Source organism: Sceloporus undulatus, chromosome 6, assembly GCF_019175285.1.
Source record: "Sceloporus undulatus isolate JIND9_A2432 ecotype Alabama chromosome 6, SceUnd_v1.1, whole genome shotgun sequence".
NCBI lineage: Eukaryota > Metazoa > Chordata > Lepidosauria > Squamata > Phrynosomatidae > Sceloporus > Sceloporus undulatus.
This window is the reverse complement of record NC_056527.1, coordinates 132723057-132744638: the sequence shown is the minus strand read 5'-3', so window position 1 is coordinate 132744638 and position 21582 is coordinate 132723057. Positions and strand designations below refer to the sequence as shown.

General features: G+C 43.2%; 1 protein-coding gene across 1 annotated transcript in view; it reads left to right on the top strand.

The window, feature by feature from the left end:
* Positions 1-13423: 13423 nt before the first annotated feature.
* Positions 13424-21582, top strand: part of NCAM1 (neural cell adhesion molecule 1) — a 72504-nt gene continuing 64345 nt past the window's right edge. Inside the window, exons 1-7 of the mRNA XM_042473969.1 lie at positions 13424-13496; positions 16956-17030; positions 17553-17765; positions 18262-18405; positions 18865-19002; positions 19435-19552; positions 20381-20550. Of these exons, the coding sequence (XP_042329903.1) occupies positions 13424-13496; positions 16956-17030; positions 17553-17765; positions 18262-18405; positions 18865-19002; positions 19435-19552; positions 20381-20550 (931 nt within the window). The remainder of the gene's footprint in view (positions 13497-16955; positions 17031-17552; positions 17766-18261; positions 18406-18864; positions 19003-19434; positions 19553-20380; positions 20551-21582) is intronic.

The following is a 21582-nucleotide window of genomic DNA, read 5'->3' as shown; positions in this document are numbered from 1 at the left end:
CTGCGGTGAAGGCATTAAATGACAGAGGAGGGAAATGATTGCTTTCTCGCTCCCCCAACTAGCCCCAGGCTGCAAGAAGGGAGGGAAAACAGTGGCCAGGATTCACTGAACACATTCTCTTATGTAAACATAACTGAATGTCACACATGGAAACGCCTGTGCCCTTCTTTGTCACAGGCAAAGCATGTGTGCGGCCCCTTCCTGGTGGATTGGGCCCAGCGCCGTGTCTGTTCCTTGCAAAGCTTCTGTAAAGTAATCCCCAGCTTCTGCATGTAAGATTAGCTGGTTCTGCTGCGGTAGACCACTGGAATTTTAATGGGTTGAAATGACCCAGTAGGATGCTTGCAGTCTCTCATTCTCCGCCTGGGCTAAAAATGTATTTCTAGAGTCAGCAAACCTCAAAAAGTAAAGTTGATGCCACAGTCTCTCGAGATAGGACTAAATTAGCTTTCTTATTAAAGAATGGGTTCGTGGAGGGCGTTGTGCCCGGGAGTAATTGGGCCGTTGTCATCAGCGGGATGTTCGCTGTGGGATAAATGAGGTACCCAAAGTAGAAATTTGCTGGTTTTCTCCTTGAGACTTGTTGCTTTTGTGCAATGCACTGCAGCATCTCTTTGAAAGAAAGAAAGAAAGAAAGAAAGAAAGAAAGAAAGCTGGAGCATCCAGAAATGTGGCCACCTTCACTATGGAAAACATAGCTCTAATGTTTTGTCCCAAGCCTAATAATAATACTTGGATAATTTGCAGGGAAAAGAGGACCAGAGTCAGCTATTGAATGTGTAAATGTTGTGTTGTAATCACCCAGTCTTGAAATTGGTCCTGGCTGCCAAAGGTTCCCAGTATCTTTTGTTAACTGGGCTTTGTTGTAAACTTACAGCACTTTATAAATAAAGATCATCATCATCATCATCATCATCATCTAGATTTCAGACGAACTAAGGTAGTGGGTGGCTGGAGGTCATTCCATCTTGTCTTCTACTGCTCCAGAGACTAGAACGTGAACCGGCGAATTCAAATTACGAGAGAGTCTACCTAAACATTAGGAAGGACTTTTTCACTGTAAGATCTATTTGACGGTGAAATGTCTCAGAGGGTGGTGGACTGTCCTTCCTTGGAAGTCTTTTAGTAGGGAGGGATTGGATGTCTATCCAAGGATGTCATGTAGGAGATGGAGCAAGCTTGTTTTCTGCTGCTCCAGAGAATAGGACATGGAACAACAGATGCAAATTACAGGAAAAGAGATTCCACCTTAACATTAGGAAGAACCTCCTGATGGTGAGAGCTGTTCAACAGTGGAAGATGCTGCTTCAGAGGGTGATAGAGTCTCCTTTTGGGGGGAGGTTTTAAGCAGAGGCTGGATGGCCCTCTGTCAAGAGTACTTTGATGCTGTCTTCATGCATGGCAGAATGGAGTTGGATTGCACGGCCCTTGGGGTCTCTTCCAACTTGGATTCTATGATTCTTTTAGTCGAACTCTTAGGATTGAGAGATAGTGAGTGGCCTAAGTTAGGAAGCTTTATATCTATGTGAGCATTTGAATCTTGGTTTCTTCAGATATAGATCCAACACTCTAGTGTTCTGCCTCGGACCTGTAGGCACCTGTAATGGACATGGAGCTAGGTGGGGCTACTAATACACCTAAGATGGAGCCCTTCAATTTGGGTTTCATATACAAGCCCAGTTACCTCCAACCCCATGATACCATTTGGGACCTCTTTCTTGTCTTCTGTCTTTCTCCCCTTTCCCCATCATCCTCTCTGGATGCAGAGTTTTGTCTCATTACGTAACAATACAAATTGGCTCTTTAGCTTTGCTGTCGAGTATGTGTGGAATAATAAAGACTCCTTCTCACCCCCCACTTTTTTTTAAACTCTATACTTAAAATGCCATAAAGCAAGCATGCCTTGCAGGCTTGGTACTTTCAATTTCCAGAGGGAGAAAGAAAGAGAAGAGTCTGCAGTGTAGGCGAAAATGTTCCTTGCTGTGACAATATGTGAGACGCTTGCCAAGTTGAATTCTAATTCGCGGCTGGCAGACCTGCTCCAGAAACTGTCCTCTTCCCAGTCGTAGTTTTGGAAGGATGATGCATGTGATGGTTCAGGATGGAGTGGGGATTCAGGGTTGTTTCCCCTGTTGTTCCGAAGGGCTTTCAATTTAACTCCAGAGTGAGCTACAGAAAACCTGGAAAACTGCATTTTAATCAGAGTGACCAAATGTCTTCCTTTTTCCAGGACAGATCCTACATTTCAGTCTTCTGTCCAGGTGGAATTCCAAAATGTCCTCCGTTTTTAGCATGACTGAGAATCAGGAATTTATATTTATATTAGTGTTTTCATGTTTTATTTTGTGGTCCTCCTTTGTGGTTCTGATGTCTAGTCGCCCTGATTTTAGGGTCTGTGTCTTGGTCACAGTGGACAGTTTATAAAGAATGGATGATCTGGATTGTACTTGAAAAGAAGGATGAAGGCTATAGAGCGAGATGGATTTGGGGTCTATTTGCAAAGGGGCTAAATGCATGCACTACATGGTCCGACATACTGGAGCAATTCTATCCTGCCAGGTTGCAATCTCCACTCCATCTTCCTAGTCTGATATGAGCACATCCCTCCATCTTTTCTTGCTGTTTGTCGCAAAGGCAGCTCTTGTCTTTTCTCTGCTCGCCACAGCCCCAGAGCCCGGTACATACTCCATAATAAGCAGCTGTGGCTTGCTGTGGTGGTGCATGGGAAGGGGGCACCTGCTGCCGTCTGTACAGCTTGTCCTAGCAGCAAGAAGATTGGCCATATTAAATAAACAGTGCAGGAAATTTACTGTGGTCCAGATGAGAGCATCTTCGGTGTTTTGGAAAGATCCTGCAGTTGCAAGGAACAACTGTCAGAGACAGCAGAGAGAACACATTTATTCTCCCCTGAACAGAATGAGGAATAATGTGTCGATATTGGTTGGGGATATTATTTTGCAAAACAAGTCTAGCAGCAGCCTCGGCATCCCCAAGGGAGGTGTCTCTGACGCTTTTGCCCTTGCATTTCTCTTTGTATGTTGGAAAAGCTTGGCTGGATCCTTTGCCCAGCTGTTGTTACAACAGCATTTGCCTGGCCCAGTGCAGCCACAGCCTTTCTATGGGTGAGAAATTGTGCTGCGACTTGATCTTTTTGCACCCTCTAGTGGCTGGCCTGAGCTTGAGGAGCCACAATGCAGTGGCACTTGTTTTTCTTTCCTTTAAAAAGGTGGTTTCTTAAAATTTGCTTTAGCACCATATAATTCGGTTACCCACTGGGTTCAACCTACCCTCGCCTCCCCTACATTGCAAGTCCACCTTGCACATCTCTCTCCCTAACTATGATTAATCCTACAACATGCAAATCCAATAACGTTCAAACAGTGATATCTTTATTGGCCCAGCCAAAATGTACAACTACATGTTGCAGTTTGCTCACATTTGTGTTTGCATCCATTGTGTGCAGTTGGTCCTCCAGATGTTGCAGGTCTACATCACTCAGTATTAGCAATGTGGGCACTGAGGAAGGAGATATTGGGATACTCTATGGGTTCTAAATCGAGGGATGTAACACTGCCACTCTATTCTGCTTTGGTCAGGCCTCACCTGGAATAATTCTGTGTCCAATTCAAGAAGGATGTTGAGAAAGTGGAGCGTGTCCAAAGGAGAGTGACCAAAATGGTGAAGGATCTGGAAACCATGCATTATGAGGAAAGGCTTAGGGAGCTGGGTATGTTTAGCCAGAGGAATTAAATGTTAAGGGGTGATATGATAGCCCTGTTTAGATATTTGAAGGGATGCCATATTGAGGATGGAGCAAGCTTGTTTTCTATTGCTCCAGCAAATAGGTTATGGAGCAGTGGATTCAAACTAGAGGAGAAGAGATTCCATCTAAACATTAGAAGAAACTTCCTGACAGTAAGTGCTGTTTGACAGTGGAAAACACTGTGGAGTCTCCTTATTTGGAGGTTTTTAAACAGAGGCTGGATGACCATTTGTTGGGGGTGATTTGACTGTGTCTTCCTGCATGGAAGAAAGGGGTTGGATTGGATGCCCCTTGAAGTCTTCTCCTCAAACTCTTATGATTCCACGCACAAAGAGGTTCCTTACAGACTTTGTGACTAGCATGCTTTGTTATCCTCACCTCCTTTCTCCTCCATAAATGGAGATAATCTTCTTTTAAAGGCTTCTCAGATAGTGGCCATCAACAGATTTACTATATATATTCATCTATAAGTCTAGAAATTTTAGGCAAAAAACTGACCCAAAAAAACTGGGTCAGCTTATATGGAGCCATCCCCTACTTTTGAATAGAGTGGTAAAATGTGAGAGCTTAGTCCATCTGAGGAGCACCAAAAAGAAGCATGGATCCCTTCTATTCTCTCATCTATCCAGCCTTTAGGACCAGTGCAAACAGTTAACGTCTGCTGGAATTTTTAAAGTTCTTGGCTTCAATTTCCTTTGCATCATCCTTTACATCCTTTGTTACTACATCCCTAAGTTTTACTCTCGACTTATCCCTGGGTCATATCAAAATCCATAATTTTGGCCCCAAAACCTGCCCTCAACTTATGCATGAGATCAACTTATAGTCGAGTATATATGGTAGTATTGAATTCCATCCCTTAATTCTGCATCATGTGAAGAAGTCTTTCTTTTTGTCTATCCTAAATCACTGACTTCATTTGATGAGCCCCAATTCAAGTATTTTGAGACTGGGGTGGAAAAATGGAGAACCTCCTTCCTCCTCTTCCTGCATAATTTTGTAAACCTTGGATTACATCTTTCTTTAAGGAAAGGTTTGCTGTGGACATGAAGGCGCATAGAAGGTTGGCTCCAGTCCATCAGTGTTGATCCCTAGGTGGAAAACAAAACCAAAAAGTGTTGTTTTGGAGATTTCTCGCACAAATCCCACTGGGGTTGCGTAGGCAAAGTCTGTGGCGACAAAGCAGCCCTTGAGTGATGTCAAGTTGCTGCTCCAATGGACAGCGGCATCGACTGGAGCTTTGGAGAAGGTCAGAAGCAAGAGGCTGCGTCAGAAACATCTCTCTTGAAAGCACACGCATAAGAGGGAAAAATTAATAATGATTAGCCCATGATTGAGATATAGGATAGAGATTGTGTTAATGAGTACTCTTTTCTGGAGCAGCATTGCAGCTGGGGGGAAATATTGTTTATGGACCACAAGGCACTGCTGTTCAGGCAGACCTGTTTACTCGAGATGCTGTGCCGGTAGACAGTCTCAACCTGCCTTTATTGGTAGAACAATTAAGACTGAGCTCTCCCTGGTGGAAAATCGCTGGCGTACGTTAGCATTAATAATTCAAGGTAAAGCAGCTACTTTTCAGTTGGGGAAAGACTGCCTTTTCCGACGCTGAAATGGCTCCTTACCTGCTATTTCCATATACCTTCCTTCAGCATATGCTGCAGAGGAGCTCAGAAGGAGGGATGGAGACAGGGGAGGAAAGTCGCGCTCTTGAAAACAAGAAACCGCCTTTCTCCCTTCATTTGCAAGAAGGCGAGATAGTTCCTGTTGGGATTTTTGCATTTGTGAGCCCAATTTCTGCAAATAATTGTGTCGCTAAGCTATGTTCACTGCTGCCTTATTGCAAGGACTTGAAAAGCACCAGATGGAGTATTAGCATCTCTTTGGTCAATCCTTCCATGCTTGCTTTGCCTATGTACTTTGCTTTGCAGAGGGGAAAGGCGCTGGCTTTGTGCAGAGACACTGTGTGCAAATTCCAGATGTGGGGAAATATGCTCATTGCCTCATTCTCACACTGGAGTTGAGACATTTTGCAGGGATTAATCGACACTTGACAGTGTTGCTTAACATGCTGAGAATGCCTGTCTCATCCAGTAAAATTAGTAATGTTCCTGTTTGATCTTGGAAGGTAAACAGGGTCAGCCCTGGTTAGTACTTGGATGGGAGATAGCCAACAAATACTGTATATACTAGACCGTAAATCGACCTCGTGTATAAGTCGAGGCCAAGTTTTGGGGCCAAAATTATGGATTTTGATATGACCCGTGGATAAGTCGAGGGTAAAACTTAGAGGCACATAGCAAACGATCTAAAGCAGTGGTAGCGAACCTATGGCACATGTGCCAGAGGTGGCACTCAGCGCCCTCTCTGTGAGCACAAGCACCATCGTTCCAACACAGGGTTCACTAGAGTTTGTCACTAGAAAGCCAAAGGGATGCAGCACTTTGCGATAAATATGTGGGTTTTGGGTTGTAGTTTGGGCACTCGGTCTCTAAAAGGTTCACCGCCACTGATCTAAAGGATGAAGCAAAGCAAAGCAATGTCAAACAACTGACCAATTTCAAGCAGACATAACTCTTCATGTTTGCTCTTAAGACTGGATGGATGAGAGTTCAGAGGGGGTCGGTGCTTCACATATTACACTCATCAAATTTGTGGATTTGATTATTCACGGATTTGATTAATACAATCTCTCTAGGAATCTCTAGGTCCTCCAATGCAACTCTATGGTCAACTTTAATTAAAAGTCACACTGAAAGACCTAGAGATTCCTAGAGAGAATACTCTACTAGGCATTTGTCGCTCCTCCAGTGCAGTTCTATGGTCAGTGTCTGTTAGACATTGACCACAGAGTTGCACTGGAAGACCTAGAGATTCCTAGAGAGGTGTCCTTCCAGGTAAAAATATGGTGTTTTTGTTATTTGTGGTTTTTCACAGGGTCTTGTGCCCCTAACCCTAGCAAATGTGGAGGGACAAGTGTATATTGCTTTTCACTAGGAGATGGTTCCTTCTTTTAAATAAGAGTTAAGATACAGTACTTACACTGACCCATGGATAAGTCGACTCAGGGTTTTTTGGTGGTCAGGTTTTTTTACCTAGATTTCTAGACTTATACATGAGTATATACAGCACCAGGTGCTGTAGGCTATATGTCAAGGAAAGCATGCATGAGTTGTCCAAACAGAAGTTGACCCATGTCAACCAGAAGTTGATCGAAGACCATCACAGGTGGCTCCAGCCCTTAGCTGGGGCACTGGGACACTTGGCATCACAACCAGCATCTGCCGTGTTTCTGCTGAAGGATTATGCTTCGGAGGCATCATTTCTCAACAGCTTGAGCATTTAAGCCTCTTGTAAGAGCATCCGGAGGTTGCCTGGCCAGGTAAACTCAAGGACCCGCTGCTGTTAATGAGGAAGTGAAAATTAGCCAGGCGCCATGGTTCCCTGGTCAAGCCCTGGTCTTATTTGGCTACAAACCCATTAACAAATCATCCTTGCCCTTTCAGTTTAATGTAGGTGAAGATTAGCTGGATTAAAGAACTGGGCCAGAAGGTCCTTTAATACACAAGATGCATTCAGGGACAGGGAAGATGAAAGTCCTCCTTTATCCCCCTTTTTACATACCGCACAGTATCTGGTACCTAAGATAAGGGATGCAGAAAGGTCTGTATCGCTTATGATCTTCACGCAAAATAAGAAGGATGCCCCCCATCCCACTTTGTCTAGACATTCAGCGAGCAGGGTCAGCTAAAGTAGCTTTAGTACGGAGAGCTGGATTGTGTCTGTGTGACAAAGGCGGTTGTCTCTGAACAACAAGAGAGAGTGGGAAATTGCCTCTGATTTGGGTTGCTTGCTGTGTTGTTGTGCAAAGGGAACAGCATCTTACTCAACACCTGATACAGTTGAAGTCCAGCAATTATTGTCTTTGGTTTGGTTAAGAAAACTGTTGAGTCGATGCCAAGAGCCTGGCCTGTTTGGGTTCAAGAATTGTTCAAGAGGTGAATCAATACTTACTTTGAGACGTGGCAAAATTGGCCTCCCAAATGAGCATAATCCTTGAGCGTCCTTTTGTGATGTGTGCAAAAAGTCGCAGGGAATACCCACTTGGTTGTCGATGATTTTCTCCGGCTTTTCTCAAAGTGAAAAATGATGCACCTGTTCAATTGATGCAGTTGCTTTGATGACTTAAAACTTGCAAGGCATTGCTAAACTACATATATAGGTACTGTTTTTAAATGGTATTGTTTTATACTTGTTGTTTGCCACCTTGAGTCTCTATATTGGGGGAAAGGTGGGAGATACGATAATAATAATAATAATAATTATTATTATTATTGGAATATGATCATTAACCACAATAAAACAATTGATTGACATATATTGACTGGTGGATACCGCTTATATTTAACTGGTACAGTTTTCCCATACTATCTGCACTACAGAAATAATCCAGGAACACACCAGTTTAACTGCTGGGGCTCACTGCTCTGGAATTCTGGGAATTACAGTTTGTTATGCAGAATAATTGTAGCTTATTTTTACCTGTGAACCACCTTGGGTCCCTTTTGGGAGAAGGGCAGCATACAAATCAATCAATCAGTCAATCAATTGTGACACCAGAGATCTCTGATAGAGAAGGCTAAATATCTCACAAGGCTACCATTCCCAGAATTCCATAGCATTGAGCCATGGCAGTTAAAATAGGGTCATACCGGATTATTTCTGCAGTGCGGATTCAGCCCAGATCCTAGGAGCTACATCTTGGGGAAGAGAAGTACAGTAGTCTAATGATTTAACTAGCTATTTTCTAGCTATATACTTATGTGAGAGGTGGATTGCTTTGAGTTGTTTCCTCCCATGTCAGCAATTGAAATTTGGCGATATGGCATTTAAAGCAAGCAATATGGAAGAGTCACAGGCCTACATTTTGTCTCAGATGTTGTTCCTGTTGAATTTCTGATATTAAATGCTATTCTGAGCCTCTGATGTTCTGCTCAGATGTTCTGCCAGATGTTCCAATGCTCTGTCAGATGTTCTGTTGAGCATCTGATACAAAATGTAAGCCTTGCGACTGTACTGTCGTCACTTTTCTTCTCCTGTATGATTTTTAAAAACATATTTTTGCCTGATGAAGAAACCACTGGAAGCTTCAAGAGATTGCACGATGTGTTTTGTGCCTTTCGGTCAAACAATGAAGATATCACTCTTGGGTGGATTTTGGATTATTTTTGTATATTTTGTCGCATTGACAACAAGGCTACCCATGAAGATGCTATGAATGAGTTTTTTCTTGGTTTCCCTTAGAAATTTGGTGGTGTGATTTTTGCACCGTATTTCAGTGGTCCAGTTTGAGGTGCGGCACAAAAAGAGTCTTGGGGGCTACAGGCCAGGCGTTGCTTGCACTTGCTCTCAAAATAATTTGCTTTTTCTTGTTAGCATTTCTATCCCACACCTTCCACTGCGGTCATTACACCAAGGGCAGGTTACAACACTTAAACTATAAAATCAATCAAAGATAAAACAATGTTAAGTAAGGGATGAGACAGAAAAATTAGCAGCCGTAAAAACAGAGACAGGTGCAACTGATAAAAGTGAACTAATAAACCTGGGACAGAGACACTGCAAGCTTTGTCTGCGTGACCGAAAGCAAGGAGAGAAAGAGTCTAATAGACCTCCAGGGTAGAGTCCCATAATTCTATTACCTTGACCTATGACAGCTTATTTATTTGGTATTTATTTATTTATTTGTATTGTACTTACACCCGGCTCTTCAGAAATGCTACCAGAACAGCTTTCTTGTTGTTGTTAACTGCCATTGAGTTGACCTCAATTCATGGCAACTCTCTGGATGAGATGTCTCCAAACCCCATTGCTCTCTACTTCTTTGCTCAGGTCCTGCAGGCTCAGGTCCATGGTCTCTTTGGTCAAGTCCATCCATCTGGAGTCTGGTCCTCTCTTTCTACTTCCTTCCACCTTCCGCTGCGTTGTTGTCTCTTCTGATGAGTTGTGCCTTCTCATGATGTCCCCGAAGCATGACATCTTCAATTTACTAGTCGAAAAGGTGCTAATGCAGTGGATGAGAATGAATGGAGGAGATTTAGTTAAGGCATGCTTAAGACACACACATTGGGGAACAAGGTATGGGGTTCCCACTAAAGATCCCTCAGCTCTAGAATATTCCAAAGGAGGTCCTGCACTGACACCAAAACCATTTATGTGAATTCAAAGATCCATTAAATATCAGGCATAGCAAAAAATATTTTCAAGCTGTGGATGCTGGAATCCACGGATAAAAAATGGATAAAGAGGGCTGACTGTAATTTGTTTTATTTATATTTGCTACACACATAATAGCATGCTTCTTGTTGGTTGTTATTTCAATTTAACTGGCAAATACAATTGCTGGGGTGACTCATCCAGAAAGCCGCCATTTTGAGTAGAAACCACTGTCCCTAGAAATGCAGTTTATTCAGGTGGAAGGATACAAGAGTTATTCATCTTTCCATACTAGCGAACAGATACCACTGGAAAAGATTGACCGGAACCGCCTCAGCCTCTGGATCTTCTGTTGCAAAAATGCAAGACCCTATTTCTTCCATCTTGGCTTCTGTGGGCGATCCTTCCCTTCCTTGCTTGTGCCTGCGTGTGCTGCGGGGTTACATTAGCAAATATTTAAAAGGAAACAGAAGAACGGCACTTAGCAGTTTTCCCCGGGGAAGGGGATGAGACACAGAATTAGCTTCGAGCAGGAGATTAATGGTTGCTATTTAAACAAGCAGGGATGGGAGAGGGTTGGGTTTGGTAGGGAGCAGGGACTAAAGAAACTGCAGCATAGAATTCTTCAGTGAGAGATGTCCTAATTCTGGAAGTTGAAAGATAAGGTAGAAACGGGACAGTTTCACAGCCATATCCTTACACTGGCCAGCCTGAGATGCTTTTCTTTGGCCGATGTGTGTCTTGTTAAGAGGCCAGGAGTGATGGCAATGGTTAGCACACATGTCCTGCTTGCCTTCCCATTCCTTGATGGGGAAATAATACTCTGTTTTGGTCTTCTGGACAATCATCAAGCTTGGTGCTTGCACTGCATTTCACTTTTGCTGGGTTGTGCTGGCTACAAGGCATGCTACTCCAACCCTAGATTCCTATATTGGAAGCCAGAGGCTCTATATGTCAATATCATGCTGAGATTCAAAACACAGTCATGGCTTCATCTGCCTTCTTTTATCTTGTCCATCCCCACTTCTGCTCACTGATATCCTTTTTAGTTGACAGTACTAGCCTAATGGTTGCATTTGGTGGTTGTAATGTTACACCAATGTGGTTGAAGTTCTTGATCCGCTTGGTATGGATGAGATTCTGCCTCCTGCCATGTTCACCCTCTGTCTCATTCATGTTTTCAAAGATATAGCCATATTGGTAGGATCAGACTATGTAGACTATGTATGTAGAGAGATCTTGTAGCGCCTTTTTTGTAGTATCCATGTTTTGTGGAAGACCTTTGTGGGTCCTGTGTGCACCTACCTTTCTGCATGATTCCAAAGGGCTGTACCTGTGTGGTGCCACAGATCTATTATTCAATGGCCCTTGCACCCGATTCCTGTCCTTTCCTGTCTATTTATTTGACCACTTATTTATTGCCTTGCCCAGGAGTCGGTGCAATTGGGCTGACCGTTGGGCTTTAGCAATGCCCTCTCCCTTCAATGACAGCTGTGCTGCCGGGGATTCGCGCATGGCCTTTTTCATGCAACGCTGCAGCTGAGTCGCTTCAAATGGCAAAAGCCATCCATTTCCCAGGAGATGCTTCCCTAATGTACGGCTGATTTTATGAATTGGGAAATTGAATCTCTAATGAATTAATAAGGGTAGCTAAGCTTGGACAAATGTGATTGGAAGAGGAATGGGGAAGGCCTGCCAAGTGGCCTTATGGGAGCTTAAGTGCCTTAAATGACAGGGAGTTTGTCGCAAATGGATGGGTTCAGTGGACAGATCAGACAGGGCTCACTTTCAGGCTCCTGTCAATATACATGGTGCATAGTGCTCCTTGTGGGAGAGTCTTTCTTTCCAATACGGGTTGAGTCTTATTTATCTGAAATGCTTTGGACCAGAAGTGTTTAGGATTTTGGATTTTTCCTCCTCGGATTTTGGAATATTGGCAAATACATTGGGCTCTTGGTATCCACTGGGGGTTGGTGCCAGTACCCCCCGTGGATAACAAAATTCGTGGATGTTCAAGTCCCATTAAATATAATGGTGTAGTAAAATGGTGTTCCTTATATAAAATGGCAAAATCAAGGCTTGCTTTTTGGAACTAATATCTTTTAAAAATATTTTCAAGCGTGGATGCTTGAATCTGTGGATTAAGAATCTGTGGATACAGAAAGTTGACTGTACATGATGAGATATCTTGGAGATGGGACACGAGTCTGAACATGAAATTCAGTTATGTTTCTTACACATCTTGTATACATAGCCTGAAAGTAATTTTTATACGTAATATTTTAATAATATTGTACATGAAACAAGGTTTGTGTACGCTGAACCAGCAGAAAGCAAAGGCGTCACTATCTCAGCCACGCATATGAACAGTTTTGGATATTTGAGTATTTGGGATTTTGAGATAGGGGAGACTCAGCGTGTCCGTGTTTCTTTTTCCGCTAAGTTCTTAAACTGAGGTTGGAGGTAGGTTTGGAGGCTACTGAAGACGAATCTCATATATATGGCAGCCTCAACACATTACCTGCGTTTCTGATATTATAATAAAGAGCATAATTGTCTGTCTGTCTGTCTTGAAATGTTGTCTGTGTCCTATGGCTGAAATGCAAAGGGGCCTCCAACATAATTTACTAAATAATTAATTAATTAAATATAGGAGGAGAAAAAGAAAACGCTAGTAGTGGAAACAGAATTATATGTACTAAAACTCAAATTAATCTGATGCTATTTTCAGAACACAAATTAAGTGTTTTAATCTTCTCACTAATAATCAACAGGATTCATAAATTAAATTGAGTTTAAAACATTAGAAGTCCATCTAATGCTTCTCAAACCCTGGTCTGTACCAGGCAAGCAGTTACTGAATAGGTGTCTGAACAGAAAGTTTATTATTACTCTGATCACGTTTAGATGGTGGAATCTGTGGATGCAAAATCCATGGGTGCTCAAGTCCAATTAAACATAATGGCATTGGGAAATGGTACCTCTTATATCAAATGGCAAAATCAAGGTTTGCTTTTTGGAATGGATACTTTTGTTGGAATATTTTCAAGCCATGGATTTTGAATCGGTGGATAAAAAATCAGTGGATAAGGAGGGCTGACTGTATTAAAGCATATACGGTCAGCCCTTTGTATCCATGGATTCTTCATCCGCTAATTCACCACCCACACCTTGAAAATATTAAAGAATATATATAAATTCCAAAGAGCAAACCTTGGTTTTGCCATTTTATATAAGGGATACCATTTTACTACACTGTTGTATTTAACGGGACTTGAGCACCCATGGATTTTGGTATCCAAGGGGGGTCCTGGAACCAAATCTCCACAGATACCAAGGGACCATTGAAGCTGGTTAAAGGGTTTTAAAGCATTCAAGAAAGGCAAATACAGTCAGCCCTCCTTATCCATGGATTCTGCATCCACGGATTCAAGTCCTTGAACCATGAGCCGTAACGCCATTGAGTCATGCCCTTCCAGTTCTCCCATGTTCATCTCCGCAGCCAACGTTGCTGTACGTCAGTCCAGCTGCCAACCTGTCAGCATGTAATAGTGGCTTTCAAACTAGACACTGATGTTTTTAAAGCTTGGGTCAGTGGTGCTGACAGCAATGGCTTTATTTATAGGAGCAAACCGGCCATTGCAGCTCTGGTAAGTTCTGCGCAGAGGTAAATCAAGTGTAAAGGAGGCAGAGCTCTTCTTGTCAGCACTTTGAAGAGGGGAAATGGTTTGAATTTCAAATGTCACATCCCTACTCTGTTATTATATATTTGAGCTGCCTTTTAAAAACCGTTTTGAGCTAATGTTTTAATGAGCTTGGCTGTTTAACTGGTTTTTAACTTTTGCACTTTCCATGGTTTTAACTTTGTTTTCTTTTAACTCACATTTATGAGTCACCTTGGGACTCATATTGCAAGAATATTATCGTGCATATTACATGCATGCATATACTCTATGCCCCACATACTTTAGCTTGCTTTTTGAGCACAAGGAACCCCCAATCATTCACTTTATTAAAAAGGTAGTAGTGCTAGACATAGAGCATCATTGGCCTTTGGACTTTGCTAAGGCTAGTGAGCTTCTTATATTATAGCAGTGGTGAAATATGAGCTGGAGAACGTTGTGATTTGTAGCTCAATCTGTGATCCCTTTATTCTGTTCTATTATACCTGTACAATCATAAACATTTGCATTGATGGGGGCACAAGTGTTAGTTGAGCTTGGTTAGCGGTGTTTATTTTAGAGAGGGTCCCAGCGCATACAATTTGGGCGTAGCAGTACCATCTTCCCTGTATGGAAAGATGCTTCTTGCATTTTATAAGAGATGATGATCACCTTTTTGTTTTGTTTTTTGAAATGCTTATCTGGGAAGGGATAGGCTGTTTGAAACAAATCACTCGGTGACCTCTCAAAGAAAGCAGCCAATTCTGCAGCGCTGAACCACTCACCAATTTAACAAATTAAGCATTTGCAGCAGTAGGGAATTGAGAAATGGGTTAGCTATGCTGGAACGAGCAGTTGTTCTATTAAGGTGATTGTTTTCCCTCCAACTAATGGCTGCAATTTAGAAATCGCTCACATTAGGTCAGACCTCTTGAAATCCTTCTATGACCTGGACTTGTTAGGCCAGGAAGCTTCGGCAAGCTTGTCCGTGGAAGGGAGCCAGGATCCAATTATGCCTTCCCTAATGGTTCATTACTTATCACGAAAGACCTCGGCGCATACACAATCTAGAGTCTAAGAGACAGAAAACATTGATGGGAATAAAGGGACACCTATATAGTCTGGGGCAAATACACCCAGTTGGCATGATGTAGGGGAGACATTGTGTTGTGACATGTTCTGGCATTAAAGGGCATGCATGCATTTGAATGATATTTCCACTGCAGCTTTGAACATATTTCAAATGTAGCAGCTGATGCGTCCTTCCCAGGAGTATTTTACTGGCACCTTTAAGCTTGAGTTTGTACTTGAGAGTGATTTAAAGGTTAGTCAATCGTCATCCAAAGGAGAGACGGGAGACCAGGTACTACATGAGTTTTTGCTTAAGGGGCATATCCTCCAGAAAGGCATCTACACTTAGCACAGGGTTTTCTTTGCCCTTGCCTTCCTCTGAGTCTGAGAGAGTGTGACTTTCCAGAGGTCACTCAGTAGTAATTCAAACCCTGGTCTCCAGGTTTCTAGTCCAACATCTAACCCACTTTGTTGATTCTGTACCAGAGATACAAGTAGTATAAGACAGCTCCTTTGTTCACTTCCTTCTTATTCTGAAAGAACGTCATGATTGAGCATCAATGAGAACACAAAATTGCATGCAAATAATATCAGAAGAATAAGGAAATTCAATAAGAATAAGAAAGGGATGCATGAACTAAATCTTTGGGGTGTTTGCTTGTAAATTTGGTCTGTTGTCTCTGGATGACTGCTTCTAGAACTAAGCTGAGCGTGGATTTTCAGAGTCACAGCTGATGACTTTTAGTTTTAAAAAATCATGCCTAGCTTGGTCATGGCTGGATCTCTCATGCCTCATAGCAAAAACCCCATAGAGATAGGCATTGCAATGTAAAAAAAAAAAAGTGCATGACACTGGGAAGATAAATAGAAGAAAGAAGCCAGGTCTCTTTGGTCCTTGGCTATTTAGGTCTCGCCACACTAAATCTAATAAACCTTTCACATTCTGTGATTATGTTTGGTCTTGCCATTCTGTCTGGGAGTGAATTATGTTAAAGTAATGTGGATGAGTGAAATTAGATTATACAGAAATAAAGCAGAGTGGAAGGACAGCCAGCCCATTATTGGGAGTGGGAAGGAGAGAAGCCACCTCGAGCGGAGGCACAACCGCGGAAAAAATATTTCCAAAGGGAGGTTGCTAGAGAGAGAAGAGTCCCAACTTGGCCATGAAACCACTGGGTGACCCTGGGCAAGTCACACTCTTTCAGCCTCAGGGAAATGCAATGGCAAACCCCCTTCTGAACAAAATTGCTGAGAAAACCCCATGATAGGTTTACCTTAGGGTCACCATAAGCCAGAAATAGCTTGAAAGTATACAGCAACAACAAGGATGCTGCCACAAGACCTCAGTCACTCTCATCCACATTCCAAACCCACATAGAAAACAATCAGTGTTCTAGTTAGGCAGCTGGTTTGTTGTTTATTACAGACTCCATAGTGGGTTTTTTAGGGCTGAGACTGTAACTCACCCAAGCAGGGAATTGAACCCTGATCTCCAGAGTAGTTGTCCGGTGCACAAACCACTACACCACACTGGCTCTCCATCGGCACTTGGTACCCCTTGTGTAAATATAATAACATGGAACTGATGCTGCTGGTCTCAACCAGGACAGAACCACTGCCTCTTGTGGTAAATCTTACAACCAAAAACAGAGAAGGTTCTGGTATTAGGGCTGTAGGATGTACAGTCAAGTGTTTCTGCGCACATGTGTGAAATGCCTCCATCTCCAAACCTATATGATTCTGTTTTGGGCTCTTTAGGAATTTGGATCATGCAGAAGGCATTGATGAGTTATGGGTGCCATAAATCAACCTCAGATTGTGCGTCCACTGGGAGTGGCAAGAATATAGTATTTTATTATTGCTAGTAATTTTGCCATAAGCTACCCTGATCCCATGGGATAGGGAGAGAACAGGCCTAACTAAGGTTTCAATGCAGAGGCACAGTTCCTTAAGCACAAACTTTGTAATTTCTATGGCAAGATGGTCTAACTTTCCTTTTGTTTGCAGCTGTGGGCAAATCCATACTAGTGGTTGTGGTGATCTCACACATGCAAACAGACCACTATATGAAAGCTTCCTCTTTGGACGTGGCCCAAAGTTTCAGATGGAAATCTTGTGCAGGACCAAAATACAGTCTGGCAAGATGCTTGAAGTCTATGATGGAGAGTGTCTTTGTCTTCTGCTAAGCATGAACATTGCAATCTCACCGTACTTCTCTTTCTCTTTTGTCTCTTTTTTGGCAGCTGCTCTCCAGGTGAACATTGCTCCAAATAAGGTGGAAGTGCCTGTTGGAGAGTCCAAATTCTTCTTGTGTCAAGGTGAGTAATGCTTCTCAGTTAGAAGTCACTAATGTAAAATATTGTAGACTATTCTCCAAAGAGCCAGTATCTTCTTCCAGTGGCAGATGCCAGTCCAAGGTCCCAGATGGTTTGTTAAATTTCATACTGGGACCCAGATGCTATGCGCACACATGCATACCCACCAACCTTCTCTTAGCATTCTGGATGCTTTCTAATTCTCCTTTGAGACTATGTTGCTGGGAAGCACTATACAAAAGTAAATGAGTGTGTGGCAACTCCCCGGAATAGTGTCATGCGCCATCACTCTGTGTGCATCATACTCTGTGCTTGTAGTACACCCCACTTTCCAGTCTTGAGTTGTGGTACTTAGCCACAGTGTGAAAGACAAAGTAAGGACATGAATGGTGAAACCTATAAGCAGTGATTCCCTGGTGCTTCCCTCAATCCCAGCAGTTCAGATCCCAAACAGTTGTATGAATGGATCCTGTGGAAGAAGGAACACCATGCTGCATGCATAACGTTTTTCTTCTTTGTTTCTAGTGACTGGTGATGCCAAATCCAAAGACATCTCTTGGTTTGCCCCCAATGGAGAGAAACTGTCGACAAACCAGCAGCACATCTCAGTGGTGCGATCGGAAGATTCGTCCACACTCACCATCTACAATGTCAACATAGATGATGCCGGCATCTACAAGTGTGTTGTCTCCAGCGAGGAGGAGGAGGTCGAGGCTACGTTGAATGTGAAGATCTTCCGTAAGATACCAGCCTTGCTAACTTTCAAGGGGTTGGGCTGGAGAGGATGGAGTCTGATGAAGTCAGAGGTTATTCCAGACACCCCCAGTTGCTGAACTTTCTTTAGTTTTTGTATTTTTTAATAGTCCATCCTCTTGTTTTATTACTGTTCAGCTCAGTAGTATGATCCTAGCTTTCAGTTGAAATTCCAGAGCCAGATCTATTCCTGAACAGCTGGTAACAAGAGTTTTGTAGATAGTCTGGCCGATGCAAGTGACTCCACTTGGGATTTTGTTCTCTTCTGGCAGAGTATGGCTGGTTCACTGGCATGAACTTTCTAGAGTTGTTTGCCCTCTGGTTTGTGCTCAGGGCATGCTGAAATCTGGGCTGCATTGATCGATGTGTCCAGACGCCCTCAGTCTGCTTAGTATGTGTCACACGACCTCAGTTTGGTGTATGAAGTCTGGCTGTGATTATGATGAGTCTACTTCTCTTTTTTCCTGCATCTGTTTTCCAGAGAAGCTGACCTTCAAGAATGCCCCTAGCCCACAGGAGTTCAAAGAAGGAGAGGATGCGGTTATCATGTGCGACGTGGTTTCCTCGTTGCCTCCTACCATCATGTGGAAGCACATGGGCAGGGATGTTGTCCTTAAAAAAGATGGTAAGATGGGTGGAGGAAGAACTGTAGGCCCCTTTATTTAATTGCTAAAGCATCCATCTGGAAATCTATGTCAGGACAGGAGACAGCAAGAAAAATTAGTAGAGTTAGAATAGGACCGGGCTGCTACATTGAAGCTTGCAGACGTACTATGTAGATGGATGGGGCTCAGTGCATATGCACAAAAGAGGCCTAAGACAGGTGCCATGCTCTTATCCTGGCATTTCCCTTGTACCAATATGTGGTCATTTACTGTTTTAAGTGGCCCTGAATTCTTCCAGGAGGAAGTCATTGAACATGGTTACAGAAACTGGTTTTCGCTTTGGCCCTTAGTGGAGTTGGAGGAAGGAGAATTTCGGAAAGGGAGACTGAAAGAGGGAATCTGTTGTTGCTTAAGCTGACTGTGCGGGGGATACATATGGCCCTCAACCTCTTTTGTGTGTGCGTGTGTGTTTCTTCTAGTGCGATTTGTTGTGCTGTCCAACAACTACCTGCAAATCAGAGGGATCAAGAAAACAGACGAGGGGATGTACCGCTGCGAAGGGAGGATTTTGGCCCGTGGCGAGGTTGATTTCAGAGATATCCGGGTCATTGTGAATGGTGAGTTAGCCTCTTTGTCCATCTGGCTCAACATGTTGCTGCCCCAGTGTCCCTCCAGGTGTTCTGGACTATGTTTCCCATCACCTCAATGGCTAGAGTTCATGGAAGCTCCTGCCCAACAAAATCAGAAGGGCCATGTCTGGATTTTTGTTTCTATATGCACTTTTATTTGCACATTTATTTATGCTGGTTGCAGAATTCCAACCAATTCAGGACTATTAGAGGAGATTTTGTCAGAATATTGCAATACTATCTTCTAGTGCTTGTACAAATAAAATACCCACCTATTATGTGCCCAGAATGGAGACGCAAGAGATAGGAGAGGGTCTGCTTGTAAAAATGGGAGTCTTCTGGAGTCTTGTGCCTTCTCCTTCTCTCTTGCCCATCCGAAGTATCTTACATTTTCTATTTCTTTCTTTCTTCATCCTTCAGTGCCTCCTACGGTCCGCTCCAGGCAGGGCACCGTGAATGCAACAGCCAACCTCAGCCAGTCGGTCAAGTTGGTGTGTGATGCCGAGGGCTTTCCAGAACCAACCATCAGCTGGACCAAGTAAGAGATGCGATTCAAGCAGTTACGCACATTACTAGAGAGCAGGCGGTGGGTGGCTTAAGCTGCAGGCATCTCTACTGCAGTATGCCAAACTGCATTGTGAGTCTTAGTGCTTTCATGCTTTAATCTCAGTGTACATCTTCTAGGAACACAAGTGCTAAGTAAGGCTGCATCTGCACTGCAAAAATAATACCATTTGATGCTACTTTTAACTGTGATGGCTCAGTGCTATGGAATCCTATGATTTGTAGTTTGTTCTGACCCCAGAGCTCTGTGACAGCAGAGGGTAAATATCTCACAAAACTACAAATCTCAGAATCCTACAGCATTGAACCATGGCAGGTACAGCAGTGAGAGATTGAATCATTTCTTCTGGGCAGAGAAGGCATCAGAGACTCTTTCCTTTCCAAGAATCTGAAACTTGGAATGTTTTATTCTCATGTGCAAGAACAAAGAATTTCAGAAGGTTTCTCCCTATTGTGTGCCCTTATGAGCGCTCCTGTCCATTGTGTGTGTGTGTGTGTGTGTGTGTTTATATTTATATTTGGGGGCGTTTTTGTGAAAATAAATAATAATAAACTTAATAAAACTTGGCTTGAAACATCGTATTTTGCACAAAAATGTATGTTTTTCAAAACAAACAGTTCATTCACCAAAATCTGCTGAAACTTCTGGTCATTATCCTCATTCAATCATGCAAAATTTTCCATCCATCCCCTCTCTAAGTTGAGACACCATTTCTCATCAGGGTCAAAAACATTTATGAGTATGCATGAACATCCCTGTTCCTTCTGTAACACCTTTGCCCACGTGTTCTGCATTCTGTAGGGATGGGGAATCAATAGAAAGAGGGGAAGATGATGAAAAGTACGGCTTCAGTTACGATGGTTCAGAGCTGACTATCCGCAAGGTGGAGAAGAATGATGAGGCCGAGTACGTCTGCATCGCTGAAAACAAGGCTGGTGAGCACGACGCCACTATACACCTCAAAGTTTTTGGTAAGTTTGGGTTTTTTCCCTTCTCCCCCATCACTTAGATCTTTTTCACAATGCAAAGGGATCTTGCAACATCTCTGAGACAAACTGAAAGAGAGAAATTGATAGTGTGAGCTTTCATAGATTTGAGTCTGCTTCCTAACATGCATTTGGTAGAATGGTAAGTCTACGCATATAAAGAGTCTCTGAACTTTATCGCACTGCGTTCCTTCCATGCGTTCTGAGCACGGAACGGAAGGAGCAGGAACGAGTACGGAACAAGTGGGGGACAGATTTTACCGCACGCATCCGTCCCTCATTCGTTCCGTTCCCCCTCTCTTCCGTTCTTAATCCGTTCCAGAGGGGGAAATTTTTGAGAACTGTTCTGAACAGTTCTCAAAAAGCGTCCCCTCTGGAACAGAATGGGCAGGGAAGAGAGGGGGAACGGAACGAGTGAGGGACGGGTGTGTGCGGTAAAATCCGTCCCCCACTCATTTCCGTTTCCTGCCAGGCCGGGCCGAGAACCCGGTGCGATAAACTTAATTGTGTGAGAATATCCATAGGAATGCAAAACTTTGTGGCTCTGGAAATGAGGAGACAAGTCCAGTTGTAACAGTGGTCATGGGGGGGGGGGGGGGACAAAGGCAAGAGGAAGGATATTGCCTAAAGCCAAGGAAGTGTGATCCCCCTTTAAAAGCCACAGTGGTATCCAGTGGAGTTTGCAAAGATGTAGAATCGTAGAGTTGGAAGAGACCACAAGGGCCATCCAGTCCAACCTCCTGCCATGCAGGAACTCTCCATCAGAGCATCCCTGACAGATGGCCATCCAGCCTCTGTTTAAAGACTTCCAGTGAAGGAGACTCGATTACACTCCAAGGGAGTGTAGTCTGTGTTATTCTGTAGAAACAGTACATAGAGAGATCTTGTAGCACCTTTGAGACTCACTGTAAGAAAGAAATGGGCTGCATGAGCTTTCCTAGACTTCAGTCTCCTTCCTCAGATGCATATAACTCCAGGGGAGTTTAGGGACTGTTTTTTGGTATGGCATTGGAGCTC